Source organism: Pyrgilauda ruficollis, unplaced genomic scaffold (assembly GCF_017590135.1).
Source record: "Pyrgilauda ruficollis isolate IOZ18807 unplaced genomic scaffold, ASM1759013v1 scaffold55, whole genome shotgun sequence".
In the NCBI taxonomy this organism is placed as follows: domain Eukaryota; kingdom Metazoa; phylum Chordata; class Aves; order Passeriformes; family Passeridae; genus Pyrgilauda; species Pyrgilauda ruficollis.
The window spans coordinates 6219265-6235991 of record NW_024527155.1 but is presented as its reverse complement, the minus strand read 5'-3'; the positions used below and the strand labels follow the sequence as shown (position 1 = coordinate 6235991).

Genomic DNA, 16727 nt, shown 5'->3' with positions numbered 1-16727 from the left:
GTATACAAAATTTCTTCCTATTTATTACTATTGCAACCTTCTTGTGTCATGCAATACACCAAAATTGTTCTTTATTGTCAAAGTAGGCTGGTAAGTCAATTGTCTTTAAACCCACTTTTGCCTTATTCTCCCCCTCATTTTTGAAATTGGCTGCTGCTTTTCCATATTATGAAGCAGAAAAACTATTTACTGAAACCCAGCTAACCTGAAGCTCTTCTTGGTTTGATTCTGTAACAAGAACATATTGGAGAACTCATTCTTTCTTTGAAGTTCTGAGTGCCTGCTGTGAAACTCACATTGTCATTTTACTACTAAACCTCGAAAAACTGGCACAAAAAAAAGCAAATCCAAAATGAGATTAAAAAGTAAGAGTTTCATGTCAGTAGCTGGCTGTCACTCTAGAATAATATTTGTTTTAGGAACCACGAGTTAATGAGTAGCCCATGGCTACACGATAACCATTGTCTCCCTTGGAGATTAGACTGCGTTTTAGACAGGTTTATCACACAGGATTTTTACTTCATGTCCTGTGCACTCCACCCACACCACTATTCTCCAGGGATCTTAGGGAAACAAGTCATGGGGAGAGTTCCTGTAAGCAGAAACTTTATTACTTTCACTGGGAACATGGATCCAATTTGCATCAGTTAGTCCCACAGCTCTTGCGTCCTGCCTTATTTTTTTTTTCACATGTAACACGTCCAGATACTTTGGCATATACCAGCAAAAGGATAAGGGGACAGTTGATTTTACTTAGGCTCTTTGAGAAACTTCAGATTTGCAACACCCTTTGGTAACAATGCATTATTTTTCATCCAAAAACATACCAAAGTTAGGAAGTATTATTCCTGTTATTTTGTTAATACTGACCAATCTACTCTTTGTTTGGTCAGCAGTACCAAACAGTTTTAATCAACTTCTCTCTGTAGAGCTGCTAGAACTTTGTGCCATTTTAAAAAAAGCTTAAGAAAACTGTTAGTGAATTGGAGAATTAAGATGAATACAGGGGGGAAAAGTACATCTTCCTATTTCACTTGGCTAGGGACAACAAGCTCTGGGTGGATTTGCACTTGCAGTTTGGCTCCCCATCACGACATTTGACTTTCTCCACTGTTCCACAGCTTGACTATGTCTAGATTGACTTCTACAGTAGTTGATGGACCCAGTAAGAGCAGAAAACATGGAACAGTTACTGAACTTAGTTTCAAAGGTAATAGCGGAGGACAAAATGTTGCACAAAGTTGCGTATTTCACCCTAATCACCTTTCATTTTCCATCACACTATCAAACTGGGCTCTCCAGAAAGCAGAAGGTTCTTTCCCACTCACGTTCTGTGCAGTCCACAAGAGGTGCACTGACCTGGTAGTTGGTGCCCTCAGGTTCAAACCTCACATCATCACCAGTGCTTCCCTGCCTTAGCCCTTCAGACTGGTCAGCACCATCTTCTGCCCTAACTTGTGACGCATCAAAGTGCATACACTGATTTTTGGCGTAACTGGGACTAGACCCTTTGCCTGCAAAGTCACAGACCCAATTAAACCTCAGACACACCTCCGACCCAGGAGAAGAAAATATTATATACAAACCATAAGACAAGAACTATTGGCCGGGGATTGAAGGGCAGGCCATAATTTTTGCAGCCACAGGCAAGTGAGAAGACCCCACAGACAGGAACACAGTGTCCTGTGATACCTGGTAGCCTGCTGCAGGCCTCTGCTTGCTAAATGGGAGCACGTGACAAACCAGGCCACAGACATTTATCTGGATGAACGATAAATCACTCCTTTAGGTCAAGCATGGACTGGAATTCCCCGGATCCAAGTTCTTCAGGCATTTGTTTTGACAGCTAAGGTTCAATTACCAACAGTGATTGTACATAAGATACTATTGCGTGCAGTATCCAAAAAAAAAAAAAATCAAGCTCTTAGTAATAATGGAAAATAATTATCATTCCTTTATTAAACCCAGACAGGAAATGATGATGTCTACTAACGAAGTTTTATTACATGTATAAACACCGTCCTTATTCCTATATTTGCTTCCTCTTTGCTCAAAATCTGCTTACTCAGACAGCAAGGCTGTTTTTAGCACTGGGGGCTATCAACCTGGGGATATTTCTCATGCACTCCCAGGTTTGTTTTTCAAATTGTTAAATTTTTTTTTTTCTACGTTTGTCACTGAGAGAGTGCTTTGGCACTTCAGAAGTCAAAGGAATGAATTTGAATTGCATCTTTTAAAACACATCAAGACCTTCATGGAAGTTGTCCTTCAGAAATTAAGCAACCTCCACGTCAGCTTAAATCGTTATGCCTACTGAAATATTTAACACCCTTTTATTTTACATTTTCAGCTTGGCTCAGAAATACTGTGAATAGATGACACACCTAAACAAGCAGAACCAATATGTGTTTAAATTTGTTTGTCTTTATTATAAAGTTACTTCCTTCTCATTAAATTCTTGCCAACTTTTTATTTTATAATAACGCCCCCCCCCATGTTTCAGAATAAAACTTACAAACACGAGAATTCATAAATCTACTATGTAAAACTATTTCTTCTTTAATTATAGAATGGATTACAACTAAAAAAAACAAACAAACCAACCAACCAAAAAAGGCCCAGCAAGTGATTTTGTCCTGCAAGATAGTGGATTGTATTGCATGTGTTTCATGATCTGCAGAAAATACTTCTTCATTAACAAGATGCCTCCTTGCCAGTATTCCCAAGGAGGCAAACAATGAGAGCTGGTAAGTCTTCACTCCATCTAAAACCAAGAGGAACTCTATTTAAACAGAAACATTGATTCTATTAACAATAATGAGAAAATACAAGTCTTTGAGCATGTAAATAATACCCTGCCCACTTAAGAAGTTATACCACATATAGCAACAACTGCCTACATTTTAGTGGATGACTGTACACATCCTGTCTGAAACAAGCCTGGAGAAATACTTATAAACACTAAAAAAACCAACTAAAAAACAAAAACTACCAGCTTATTACAGTACTGTGTGAAAACAGAAAGGTCCCCTTTAAAAGGCAAACCAACCACATTACCTACAAACTTGCTGTTAAATATCTAAATTCTTGTACATTACAAGCATGAACCCACACTCTCCCCTTTCTTAGCTGAGTTTTCACAGCACTTTACTCCACTTGCTCAAGCCTCAACAAGCTCAAGTGACTCAGGCCAATACCTTCATATTCATCAGGGTGGGGCAAGGGAGAAAATCTCAGTACAGACACTTTGGGGTTATAAGAATGCAAATCACCCAATTCAGCATTTTGAATAGCACCCATAACTCAAAGCTAAAACCTGTGCTACATCAGACCACATGGTAAAAGCCTATCATATGCATAATAGGAAACATTCATAAATACATCCAAAAAAACTCAGAAATTTCAGGTTACTCTTCAAAAATTGCTCATCACCAATGGCAGCACAATAATCAAGTGAAGAAGGGACAAAGTAAGAACAACTGCTGTTAGATGCCTATCCAAAGAGGGATCCAAAGATGCCTGTCCAAAAGACCCAATGTCTTGCAAGATTAAGGCTAGTATTGCAAACAATCAGCTACAGTCATTAGGCTGAATTACTCCTTTCACTACTTCTTTTGTTCACCTCTTAACAGTCAGATTACTCCCAAACCTCAAAACTCAGCTAATTAAAAAAAAAAAGGCTACAACAATCTGGCTACAACAAAAAGGAAACACAGACAAGACCATAAGAACATCAGAACTGCAGGTTAGCTCAGGCATCCCAAACAGAAATTACCAGGAAAGAACCAAGAAAGGTTGGATCACAGAACAAAGACAACATTGGAAAAAATTAGGGCCATCTGAGGATTTGTACACCTTAGACAATACTTCCATTTCTAACCTCTTTCCCTTCCTAGAAGACATGCAGATAACCTTAAATAGCAAGACCAGTGCCCAAATACAGCTTTTTGAATGTAGGCTGGTCAGCTCCTTAAAAAGGAGCCAGTCCCTGGCTAAACCAGCAGGTGAGATTTCTCCAGCTGATATGGAACTGTACTATTAACATGGTTTGCTCAAAACAGTCTATTAACATAAACAATACAAACAAGCACGCCTAGAAGCTTTTTATTTCTTTCCCAAGTACATTTGTTGGTATGATAAAAGTTATTAGTCCTCCCTACAAACCTGGTTCCTTTTATATCTGATGGAAAACAGCTACACACTAACACTATAGTAAATATTACAATCATGAAGGTTTCATAGACTGGAGTTCCAGCAACACCTGGAGATCATCAGACAGAAGACTGACTGAAAAAACAAAAAAAAAAAAAAAAAAAAAAGAAAAAGCTATTCATCATTTACATGACACAAACCTGAAACCACAGAGTTAATCCTGTAACCTGAGTCCATCTGCAAAGTAGACACCTCCTCATAAAAAAACATCTCCATCCAGTTTTGCATAACTTGTTAAGTAGGAACAAAGCCTCTCCTGAGCAACTCCATGCTGGTTTATGAAGAACAATGTAAAAGAAAAGTTCTCTAAATGAGGAAATTCTAGACTGAAGTTTATTAACTGAAGCAGTCAGGAGAAAAAGTAAGAGTCAAGATCACCTCTATGCAACTTGTTTCACACAAATTAAGTTCATTATGTAGAAATACCAGGAGAGTTCTCAGGTAGAAGTCCCAAGAACTTAGACATTTCAGTGTACAACACTATAAGAGGGACAACAATGTTCCAGTCACTGAACACTGATGATAAAAATATTCAGGGACCACCTTTATAACCTAAGCAGTGTAGAAAGGAAGGGGAAAAGAAATTAAAAAGCATGCAGATATATTCTGAAGAGCTCAAGTTACCAGACCTGGATCATTTAAAGACACAGTTTTCTGCAGGCTTACGTTCTAGCTTAACAGCTTTACTCTTTCAGTGTTCAGAGTAAGAAGGAATTTGATCTATGACAGTCATCCCTGTCTTGATTCCAGTTCAATTTGTGCCACACTTCATAAAATTGTATCTAAATTCTGGTTTGGGGGTTATTTATTGTGTACGTGCGCATTCAATGCTCTTTTTCCACAATCAGGGACAGAGGTTTGCTGATTGTGTGAAAAACTTGCACCTTGACCAGTTTCTCTTGGCTGACAGAATAAAAGGAAACTAACTTTTGAGAAAACTGCCATATTTTCCCCTCCAAAATTATGGTACTGCTGTTTAGGTATTTAGTTACATTCATCATGGTAGCTGCAAAATTAAATTATTTAAAATTACTGCACAAACTCTCAGGAACAGGGAAGCTCCTAGACTACTGTTTGAAGTGTCAGAACAAGGCCATGAAGCAACAATTCTTCCTCAAGCACTCTCAGTTGATGTAACACTTCCCAGTACCACCATAAACAACCGAATTGCAAAAATACATTTCAATAATCAGATTTATTCATTTCAAGTACAGTTAAGGACACGGCTATTTTTTTTTTTTTTTTGTAGTTGCAGAATAAGATGAATAAAAAAATTGCTAAGAAGGACTTTGAAATAAAAGAACCTAGCAAGCAAGCTTCACAACCTTATCACCAACCATAAAAGCCTAAACATGGCTAAAAAACAATGGACAAGATCACTTCAGTAGTATTCCACTAGCAGAAACACATATTAAAGTAGTTTGATTGGTCATCAGTGATGGCAGAATACGCAGATCTGACAATACTGAGTTCAAACTTGTATAAACAGCTATCTAAAAATTGCAGTCTCTTATTAATTTTACTTTTTCAAGTATGCTTTCCCTGGGCCCACATCCAGCAGATGTAACAGATGGAAACTGCCAGTGAAATATGGCAAAGTCACGCGGGCCATCATGCGTGAACCAAGCTTCCTGAACCGCTCTTGAATCAGACTGCTGGATTCAGCCAGGCACCCAGAATCCTACCTAGCTTCACATCCACACCACAACACAGCCAGCACTTCCACTCAGGTAGATGAAACATGACTTACAGCCAATTGTAAAGCCTGAGTTATTCATCAATATCCAGTTCACAGTGAGTATATTTATAGTTTACCCATAAACTGAATGTGACACTGTGACAGTGCTCTGATGCCATTGCCTGTGCCAGGGTACCAGCCTAGTCATGGCATCTCCTATTTTCAGACATTCTGCAGTTGTTCCCAGCGTTCAAGCAGGATACATCACCAGAAGAGACATCACTAATTATTTTCAGAGTAATTACCACTAATAATCACATTACTACATTATTTAATTCAGCTGATTTAAGTCCTTGCTGCCACCAAAGTAAGTGTTATCTAAGCTTTCTGTTCTCACAAAGACCATCATGCTGTCAACATTATTCATGTAGCCACACAAACAGGCTGCAGGAACTCATTTAGCTGAAAACTAACCTGAGGAGAGGAAACAAGGCAGAAAAAACCAAAAAAAAACCAAAAAAAACCAAAAAAAAAACACCCAAAAAAAAAGAAAGAAGATTTGTTTTCATTCAGATGAGCATCTTAACCTACCAGTCTTCCTGAATCCTGATGCTGCTGCAAAGGAGAAGAGGGTAACATGCAGAGACATGCAAGGAATGAGTATTGCTACACTTTAAGAATATTCAACTCTTTTTCTAAATAAAGTAATAGTACCTTTTACTTTAGGAACCTTGAAAATTATTATATTACCCTTCTTGTACCTCAGCATATTGGAAAAAGAACACTAAAAAGATAAAACAAGTATTCACATGCACTGTACTCACTAAGGTAACTTACTGATAAATTCTGTGGTTTGCTAAAGTAACAAAGGGTTTAAAATGCAGGATTTATTTGGCATTTTCTCCGAGAAATCAATAATTAACTATACCAGGACTCTTCAGGGAGCAAGGCTCTGCAGTTATTTGCAACCTGTTCTGCACTACAAAAGAAGAACCTTGGCAGTGACCATCTCAGTAATATAACAGAGCACTTTCAGAACCAGGGAGACATACGGGAACAACACAACTGGAAAATTAAAATTGCTCCCTTACAGTCATGACTCCTTTTCTACAAATCTAATAGCCCTTGAAATTCACATTTCAAAGTAACAGCACATTTCCACTACCATTCTAATGAATATTACAAGTTAATATTTAATGGAGATCTAATTTTACCTGCAGAGAGCATTATGTAGTTGTTTCACAGTTAAGCTCTGGTTTAGCAGAGGCACTGCTCATGTCTGTTAAGGTTTTGAAGTAATATTGAAGTCTCATCAGTAAGCAGTGAACGGAGTGCCAGTGGCTCACAGACAGACCTAGATTTACCTGGGGAGAGCAACCTGGGACCCCACAGGTAATGTTACACCTATAAATAGAACAAATAAGGAGCATGTGAATATTTCGTGCCTAATGGGACCATACATGTCTGATTTACCCATTCTGAGTTATTTTCAGCTCCCTTAAAGTAAGGAAAATGGCATGTGAAGCCAAGAATCTGCAGGGAATGGAATGCAAGGGAAACACCTGTTGTGAGGTCAGTTGAAAAATGGAACAAAGACACACACCATGTAAGCTGTGAAAGGTGAGAGGTTGCAGCAGTTTCTAGAGGGAAGACTGCCTTATAAAGGCAGAAGAGTTTCTTCACTGGAAATGACTTAAGGGAAGAAAGGGGAAAGCATTCCCTACAGCTACAGCAGCTGAAGAATGTCCAGTGTTATTCCTTTCTTTCTTTTAATAGAAATACTGTCTATAATTAGGAAGTTTTGAACAGTACCCAGAATAAAAACCATTACCTACTTTTTCTATAAAGGTCTGCTAGAGAAAGGCAGATTCAACTATATGATGCACCAGCCATACTGACAGCTAAGCTTGCTGGATGATTTCTCACTGCTCCCACCACAAGATGCACTCCTTACAATTAATGGACTTGATGATCCTTATGGCTCCCTTCCAACTTGAGATATCCTACAACAGTGCACCCCATTCAAAAGCAACAAAGGTTTAGCCTAACAGGTGACAAACAGCATATTGGGTTTTACTGACTCAGAACTATAACACTGGTGTGCTTTTTTCACATGTAGTCCTCAGCTGTTCTGGCTCAAGGTTAGGACTTCTCTGCATAGCAATATTATTCCTATTTCACCATAGCTCATCTTGAACTGGACAGTGTCTTAAGGCCTTGTGAGGGCATTTCTTAAAAACCCCTCCACAAATGCAGAATGGAAGACAAAAAAAAAAAAACACCAGTATGCGTTACTTTTCTTCTAGCCTTTAAAATTACCACAGGGGTAATGTGGCAAAATCCTATATCTGGAACAAGTGAAAAGACTGCCAGCTTAAATTCAAGTCCCTGACAGTTATAGCTGAATAAAATAAATGCATGACATACAAGTCTCCTCTACAAACCAAATCTAGCAATGTGCTGACCTTGAGAAGTTCTCTTACACTGTTTTTTAAAAATCACCAGCATATCATATACTCAAAGAGACTGTATTTGCAAAATTGCTGTGTTATTTCACTACAACATACTTTCCAATGACCCATGCCAATGAGATGAAGACTGTGCAGGGCAGCATATATATGTGGTGTTTATAATGGATTAACTGACATGACAAAGTAAAATCTGCAAGTGTGAGAGCTGTTGGTTTCTATTAGATATTCTTCAGTTTACAGCTGTAGCCACTTCCTCTGCCTTGCAGACCACAGATCACCTAAGAGGACAGAAACAGTCTGTGCTGTCTTCAGGCACAAATGTCCTGACCAGAAGTTTGCTTCTTCTGCCATCTGTATTTTCCTTACCTTTCCAGGCCATTGCTTTTCTCTAACTGTCCTCAAAGCTGAAGATGTGGAATATGAGAAATGGATAGCCTTCCACCATTTTTAGGCCCTTCTGTTCAAGTCACTAGGTCAACATATGAAAGAACAATTAATTGAGCAGGGGATAATGTGACTGTATGGATAACAGGACCTAAAATTTAAATGGATAAGCAAACCCCTCTTGCAGACAGCCTCTCTCTCTTTATTACTCTTAGACTCTAATCAATGCTGGGAGAAGGAGCTGTGAATCTTTATTAAATCAGTGTAAGCATCTCTCTCAGCTTCAATCAGTACAGTCTATTAACCTACTAAACTACAAAGTTTATAGTACAGATGAAGCTCAAATTATGATTGTGTCTAACAGATAATTGTTGGTAGAATACTTGGTTTCTCTCTTCCCTTATTACGTAACAGTTCACCAAAACCATTATAGTACCCAATACTCCTCTCCTCTGAAAAAATGCATTACAGCATCAGACAGCACTGCTGAAGGTGAAACCACATCAGGTTTATTAGCAGCTCTAATATGTTTTACTCCTAGCCAACTATGATATTTTAAAACAAGTTAAAAAGCAAGTTTCATAAGTGAAGGAACAATGCCTGCCTTGGTTGCTAATTTGAACTTCAAGAGCAGATCAATGCTATTTGTAACACAAAAGTTTGGAATCTCTTCCAAAGTGGGTAATATGGATCTCTGGTAAATGCTGCTGAGCAAAGCAATTAAGCAACACTGATCTCTAGTCAAAATTGGACTTAAAATATATCCTCTGTAAAACAAGCTCAAAATGTTTTGTTTTGGTTTTTTTTGGTTTTTTGGTTTTTTTTTTTTTTTTGAGAGAATGCACAGAAGAAACCATAGAGTTTCACCAACATCACTATTAATGCTGCATTCAGTGGAAGGGTCAAATATACTAATCAACAGAAAAGACTCTGGCTTTACTTAGGTGCTAAACTAAGCATCGTACCATGCCAGCAGCTCATTCTTTTCAGCTTTCTTCCTTAGGACTTGACTGGATTTTGAAGCACTTGACTGAACAGCAGGCAGCACTCAGAGAAGTTTTGCTGTGTGACCACATAAGTCTGTAGCTGTTTGTTAATCCGTAATAAATTCACTATTGTTTGTAAGCCTCAGCTTCCGTTTTCTTGATTATTAAGTACTCTGAGGCGATCAGAGACACTTGGGCTGCTGCTGTTTCTGGTATGATTAGCACTTACCCTTGCCCCTTTTCCAAGGGACCACAAGAGAAGGGGAGGACCAGCAGGGAATAAAGCAGATCTCACTCTAAACGTTTATCATATAATGCGACACCAGCTCGAAGGGTCGAGATCTAGAACAGGAGCAACTGTTACTGCTGCCTAATTTAACACACTTGCACTCCAAGGATCATTTCTCCGTAATACAAAGTCAAACCGCAGAGGGTGGTTCTCACACCAAAAAGTTAAGAAAGCACAGCCAGTAAGAAGACATAGAAGACCTTCTGCAGGGGTTGGAAAAGTGCATGAAAGCTGAAACTGCAAACCAGCACCTTCCCAAAGCAGTAAAGAATAAGAAAGATGACAATGGTTTTATTAGTGAGGACACTTTGGAAAAAGAGACACCACCAAGAAGCAGACCAATACATTTTGCTTGCCGGAGGCATCAACACCAACTAATGTGTTACTGGGACAGACCTGTTTTCCTGCTCTTCTGCAGGTTTTTCTTCAGCCCTGTTCTCCTCACATCAGAGACCCAAACACCTGAAGCTCCCACTGAAAGAAAGGCTCAGCAAGTGGCATTACCCAAACTTCTGCCTGGGCAGACAATTGTCCTCAGTTTCTTTGTCAAGCAGCAGGACGGATGTTTCCATTTACAAACACAGTTGCTAACAGCAGGCATAACTTGGCTGGGAATAAGAATGGGTCCCCCAGGAGTTCTAGCCTTTCCCACTTCAAAATATCAATGTTCCCCCTTCCTGCCATAATCACATACAAACACCCCCCCAAATGTGCACAAATAGAACCAGCGTTTTAAGGGAGAAAACTTTAAGAGCATCAGTGGGACAATACTGGGTTTGGTCAGGAGTGAAACATATCAGGAAATAGCTGAGAACAAGCGAGTAACACACAAATGACTCAGGATCCATTCCCATTACAATGGGGAAAACAGGCAAGTCTTTTCCACACATGGACGGATCCACCCACCCTGCTAAAAAAGTACAGAACAAAATGCCAATTTTTTGTAGTGACTTCAAGAAGCCCAAAATATTTTTCATTAGAAAACCATCATCCCAATATACTGAGAGTGTGGCTACAATATACCTTGATTATTTTCTGCTTTACAACGTAATTTGCACAGAATAAGTACAACTGTTGTAGTGGGGCATGTAGTATTTTGAGTCATACAAGTAACTTGCAAAAATCCTGGGACTGACCTTTGTTTGTAATTACAGTAACACTCTCTGACACTCCAGCTTTTACTTTTACAAAGTCAGTGTAACTGACCAGCGGTGCCTCCCGGTTGTTACAAAACACATCAAAACAAGATCCTCATTTCTATTTTCATTGACACCGTGTAACAACAGAGCGCAGCCCTGTGACTTACAAGACACAAGGCTTGCAGTACATGGCACCCAGGCCCCTTCACATGCCACAAATACTGCCCTTCCACTGCTCAGCCTGCTGGAGGAAAAGCCAGCCATCCGTGTCTACCCCACAGAGATTCAGCATTCCCTCCATCTGAGCGAATGAGGAGGGGTCAGACTCACAGTGAAACTTTGTGTTGACAGCTGGTTCCAGAGTTGGATGCGACCCGTGTGAAGGCGAGTAACAAGTGCACTCTCAGCACCAAACAGATCAGCTGCAGACAAAAGGCAGCACACACACGCCAACGACCCTTCTAAACACACCACGTCCACCAGCTGCGACAAAATAGTTTACCTTCTGTTCTAGGCACATCAGTGTTAGGAAAGGAGGCAACCTAGATGGCAAACAGCACATTCAGGAGCGGCTGTGAAGAACAAACTGAGGGTGGCAGGTTATCACTGCAGCGCTAGTTTTGCTGGAGCATAAAACCAAGTGCTCGTGAGATTTTGAAGCATAATTATTCACAGTTCACCTGAGTGCAGGTCGCCAGCGCAATTCATGCAAGAAGTAACCGAGAATATCTCGTTTGGGATACTGGTAGTATATCAGGTCACCCTCATCAACTGCATCTCCCTCTCCTGCACTGAGGTTTCCAGACCGAAAACCTGCAGCAAGCAGCTCTCTACCTTCTGTCTCTGTGTAATTAGCACAATTAATCCCAGGCTATCCAAGCCCCCTGGCGTGGCTCTGATTTGGCGTTAATCTCTGCCGAAGTCTCTTCTTCCTCCCTACAGAAAGCCATTTAAACCTTGGCACGCCTTTCGCTTTAGAGCGATGTTCTGTCGCAGGGGGATTAGCCGCACACTGTACGAGCGGGAAGCCCAGAGAGCTGCCACACCTGGCCTGCCTACACCGCAAGAAGGGAAGGAAAAGTTACTTTTTCAGAGAGCCACCGCTCGGGACAGGACAAGGGCTCCGGTGCAGCCCGGGGCTGAGCCGCAGCCGCCCTCCCGCTCCCGCCGGCAGGAACTGATTAGTCATTAGCGCCGCACGCGGGGCTCGGGCTGCCCGCCGGCGGGGCCGCCCGGGCCGGGCGGGAGAGCTCCGGAGGGCCGGGCGCGGAGGGGCCCCACTCACCCCATCAGCCAGTCCATGGCTGGGTCCCGCCGCGCCGGGGAGCTCCCGCGGCCGCCGACTCGCCGCTCACCGCCCGCTCATGGGGGCCGCTGCGCGCTCGGGGCTCCTCCCTCGGCCGCAGTGTCCGTCGGTCCCTGCCCCGGTCGGTCTGTCGGTCGGTCGGTCCCTCCCCGGCCGCGGGCGGGGCGGCCGCCGGGTGCCCCCCCCGGGCTGACACTCGCGCACTGGCGCGGCCGGAAGTAAACACACCGCGCTGGCCAACCCGGAAGCGGCCCCGCGCCGCCCGCCGCGCGGGGCACGCCGGGAGGTGTAGTCCGGGCGCGGCAGGCCCGGGGGTTCTCCGGGCCGGGACCCCCGCACCGCAGGGCTCTCCTTCTCGCTAGGGCACGCCGTGCCGGGGCTCTGAGGCAGCGCAAATTAATGTGTTAATTAGAGACGGTGATGAGAAGCTGTAATTCCCACGGGGTCGCCCGGGACTGACCCAAGACTGTCCTGCAAAAATGAGCAAACAGCTGCTGAAGGGGTGGTGCCTATCCCCAGACGGCCCAGCAGTGCACTCTGAGATTTACACAACCCTAACTTTTAAAAGTAAACCCTTTCCACGCGGTTCGCTGGTGCACAGCAGTTCAGAGGCTCCGTAAAGTGATGGCCTCTTGACCGACCGCCCGATCGCGTGGGGACGGTCACAGGGGACGGTCACGGGCCACAGCTCTGGACGCGACACCAGGCCCTGGACACGAGTATTGGTTAAACCTGCATTATGGAGAGCGCTGGTGATGTCCTTGGGCCCCTGCACCCGCCCGTTTTCCAAGGGAAGGGCCTTCTCCCAGAGGCTGAGCCATCATCACCCTCCTTCCCTCCCCTGCTTCCTGCCGTGCTGTGCCAGGGGCTCCAGGGCCATCCCAGCCCCGTGGTGCTCTGAGGGCCAGGGTGCCCAGGGACCCTCGTCCCACCTGTGACCCCGCTTTTCGGGGTGCGTGAGCCAGTCCCAGCCACCACACGGGCTCCGGAGTCAGCTCCACCAAAGCAGCGTTATCCTGGGGCTATACTGCAGTGCAAGGGGATGCCAGGGGTCACTTAATGTTTCTCAGTCATAGTTGTTTTGTATCTCTCTGTGGTAAGGAAAGGCGGTAGAGTTATTTTGTATTAAAAAGCATATAGTGGTGTAGTTTTGGGAAAGGACCTTCCCTTTGAAATCTGCTGGGGATCCCTTTGCACAACACATAACTGCTTTATTTTGCCATTCTCCCATCACAAAACTTCAGCCTGAGAATTATCTGGGTATATGGCAGTGTAACATAGGAACTTGAAAGTGTATGTTGCCTGTGTTCCAATTAAGTGTTTATCTTTAATACATTTTATCTTCTAATTGTCTTTAGTTTTACTTATTTTTGTATTAAGGAAATGTAACAGAAGATAGGAAAAAGGTCTTACAGCAAAACCCCCCCATACTTTCCTGAGTGGCTGGGGCAAGGATTTTTTACAGTGTTTGAAATACCAGATCAAACCATCTGCAGAAAATAATTATCCTTTATGCAGACACTCGATCCAGTCATTATCTGCAAACATTCGAGAACAGATGTCCCTCATTTGAATTATGTTTTCTTGTTGCCCTTTGTTATGGGTATTTTTAGCAGGGCATTTGAGGATGAGCTCCATCCAAATTTACTGTGGGGATGCATTGTACCAGGAGTAGGGTGCTTAGTCATATGACACAGGTTTTAAGATGACTTCTGATACAATAAGTTTGTCATGTCAGGTTAGCTGTTTTCTTCCTGATTGTATCAAGGAGAATATACAGCAACTGGCACTAGAAAAATTACTGGTGAAAAAAAAATATCAGACAAGGAACATCTATTTCATTTATCTTTTGTATCCTACCTTCCAAGGGCACAAGGCCTGTATCTACATCTCACCTAAGGTGATTATTTTATGGTTTTTTTCCCCTTGACATTACACTTCCATTGACATTACTGTTTTGTTTGGGGTTTTTTTGTCTTTTTTTTTCTTCTTCTTCCTTCAGCCACTGGAAACCACAGAAATCCCTCTGGCAGACCGAGCATTTCCCGTTCATTCCAGTACAGTCAGCCCCTCCGTGAGCAGCTCTGAAGAGCAGAGGATGTGCCAGCCCCAGAGCAGCGCCCGGTGGCTGTCCTGCAGCTCCCCTTCCAAGCCCCCTATAAAATGCATCGCAGCGATTATTTATTTGGCAGCAGCAAGCCTGGAAGGCTGCAGGGCTCCTTTGTGCTAAGCCCTGTGCACATGGACAAAGAAAGGGCGCTCCCCTGTTGAGAGCAGGCCCTGTAGGACACGAAGATAAGGTGCTTAAGCAGCGCTGGTCCCCGGCATACAGATGTGGCAGGGAGCGCGGAGGATCTGTGAGGTTTATAATGCTTGACGTTGCAGGGTTTTGCATTGACTCTTCCCTGGATTACTGTTCCACAGCTTACTCGTGCCTAACAGGATTTAAAATGTGAGATTATTGACTGGCAGTCTGGGCAGAACGTGTGCCCCGTGGGCTTGTGGGGCCTGGGCTGTAGGGCTTTTGGCCTGTGGCACAGAGCAAGAAATGCTGCATTCACTTGCTGCTCTCCTCCTTGTTCTGCCACTCATATCCCCTGGCCTGGCCGGTGTAACAGGAATCCAAAAAAGTGCATTGCTGCTCCTCCTGGCCTCCAGGCATAGCGTGGCTTTGGTTCCAGATGTTCCTCAGCAGCACCAGTGCTTTTCAGAAACCGATGGGAGGCTGGAGGGGATCCCATGCAGCCCAGAGCACAGGAGTTGGGGCGGACAAACATCTCGCATGAGGATCTGGCAGTCGTATAAAGGTCTGCAGGGCTCAGTATAAAAGCCAAAGTACAAGACAGCGTGGACCTGAGGGCTGTCCCTGTCTGTCAGAAGGCTCTGTTATGTCCCATAACCCTGAAGAAAGACATGGCAGTCCCAAAAGTGACTCAGTGCTGTCTGAGAACTGCCTTGAAATAGCAAGTGTGAACATTTACTTCCTTTATTTTGTCCCACAGTTCTCATGACTAGATCTGTGTGAAACAGGTAGTTTTATAGCCATCCAGACAACAGCTGTCTTATCTACCTGATTTTCATGTTCCCTTTTAGTCAGCTTGCTCTGCCTGTCTGATAATAAAGTGCTACCGCAGAGGGTGAGTGGCTATGAGGAAGTAATCAAGGCACCAGTCTCTTTGCAACTGTCCCTTTACCGCCTCTGATTTAATTGCCACTACCTCCTGCAGTGGGAAAAGTGCAGCGTGCAGGTGGGCAAACACCACCTTGCAGAGCCAGCACTAAGGAGTGGGAGTGAACTTTGCTCCTTTATTGGCTTATTGCACCAGAAACACCTGTCCCTCCTTCACCACCCCGTACTGATGTGGGGCAGAGCAGCCTCAGGTCTGATACCTGGACACCAGCCTTGCATGCTCCCTCTTCTCTCCTTGCTGGATAGGAATGGAGCATTGTTCAGGGCTCTATGAGTTTTCCTCCTTTGATCTGAAGCAGTGTCATTCCCATGGAGCTCATCTTACCCTGGACAGCTGAGAGGCCTCAACAGGCAGAGATGTGAACCCATTTGCTGAGCTGAGGCATTTCCAGTGGGTGGCAGGGAAGCAGAGCAGGTGATGGCTGCCCTGACACAGAGGGGGTGTGACATTTTTCAGCTCCGATCTGGGTCTTCAGCAGCAGAGGAGATACACCCTGTGCAGTGTAACTCCAGGAGATGTGGCAGGCTGATGGGCTTGGGTTCAAAATGGTTCTATTTGTGAAGCTCTGAATGCAGCGCTGGCTCTTTAAGTCAAAAACATCCACACACTCCTTCCCTGAGACAAAACCTCTTTGTCCCTAAGCGTGAAACATATTACGGTTCAAATTCCTGCAGAGCCATTAGAAAAAGAAAAGTGCATGAGTCTGACAGCGTGGGCCTGCCTGCAACTCTGAATATGACTATTAATCATGCTAGATATTAATAAAAGCATCTCTTCTTGGTTGGAACCTTTGATTTTTTTTTTTATATATAAATAAACACTGTGAGTGGCTATAAATATTGATTGCTGCCAGTAATAGTAGGACCTTTTACATATAGTCTTGCAACAAGACAATCAATCCTGCTGAGGACCAGATTGGAAACAATAAATGGCATTTTGGGTCCTACACTGTCTGGGAAATATGGCTTTTATTCTGATGGCTGAGAGAGGGGAGAAACTCTAGGGAAGAGGGCTGCAAAATCTGTCCTTGGGGGTCTGCATTTCTAGAGATGTTGACTAGGGTTCAGTTTC

General features: G+C 43.2%; 1 protein-coding gene across 1 annotated transcript in view; it reads right to left on the bottom strand.

Annotated features, from left to right (window-relative positions):
• The window catches only part of MOB2 (MOB kinase activator 2), a 109597-nt gene extending 96919 nt beyond the window's left edge, over positions 1 to 12678 (bottom strand). Inside the window, exon 1 of the mRNA XM_041481151.1 lies at positions 12445 to 12678. Coding sequence (XP_041337085.1) covers positions 12445 to 12461 — 17 coding nt within the window. The 5' untranslated portion in view covers positions 12462 to 12678. The remainder of the gene's footprint in view (positions 1 to 12444) is intronic.
• Between the last annotated feature and the right edge of the window lie 4049 nt (positions 12679 to 16727).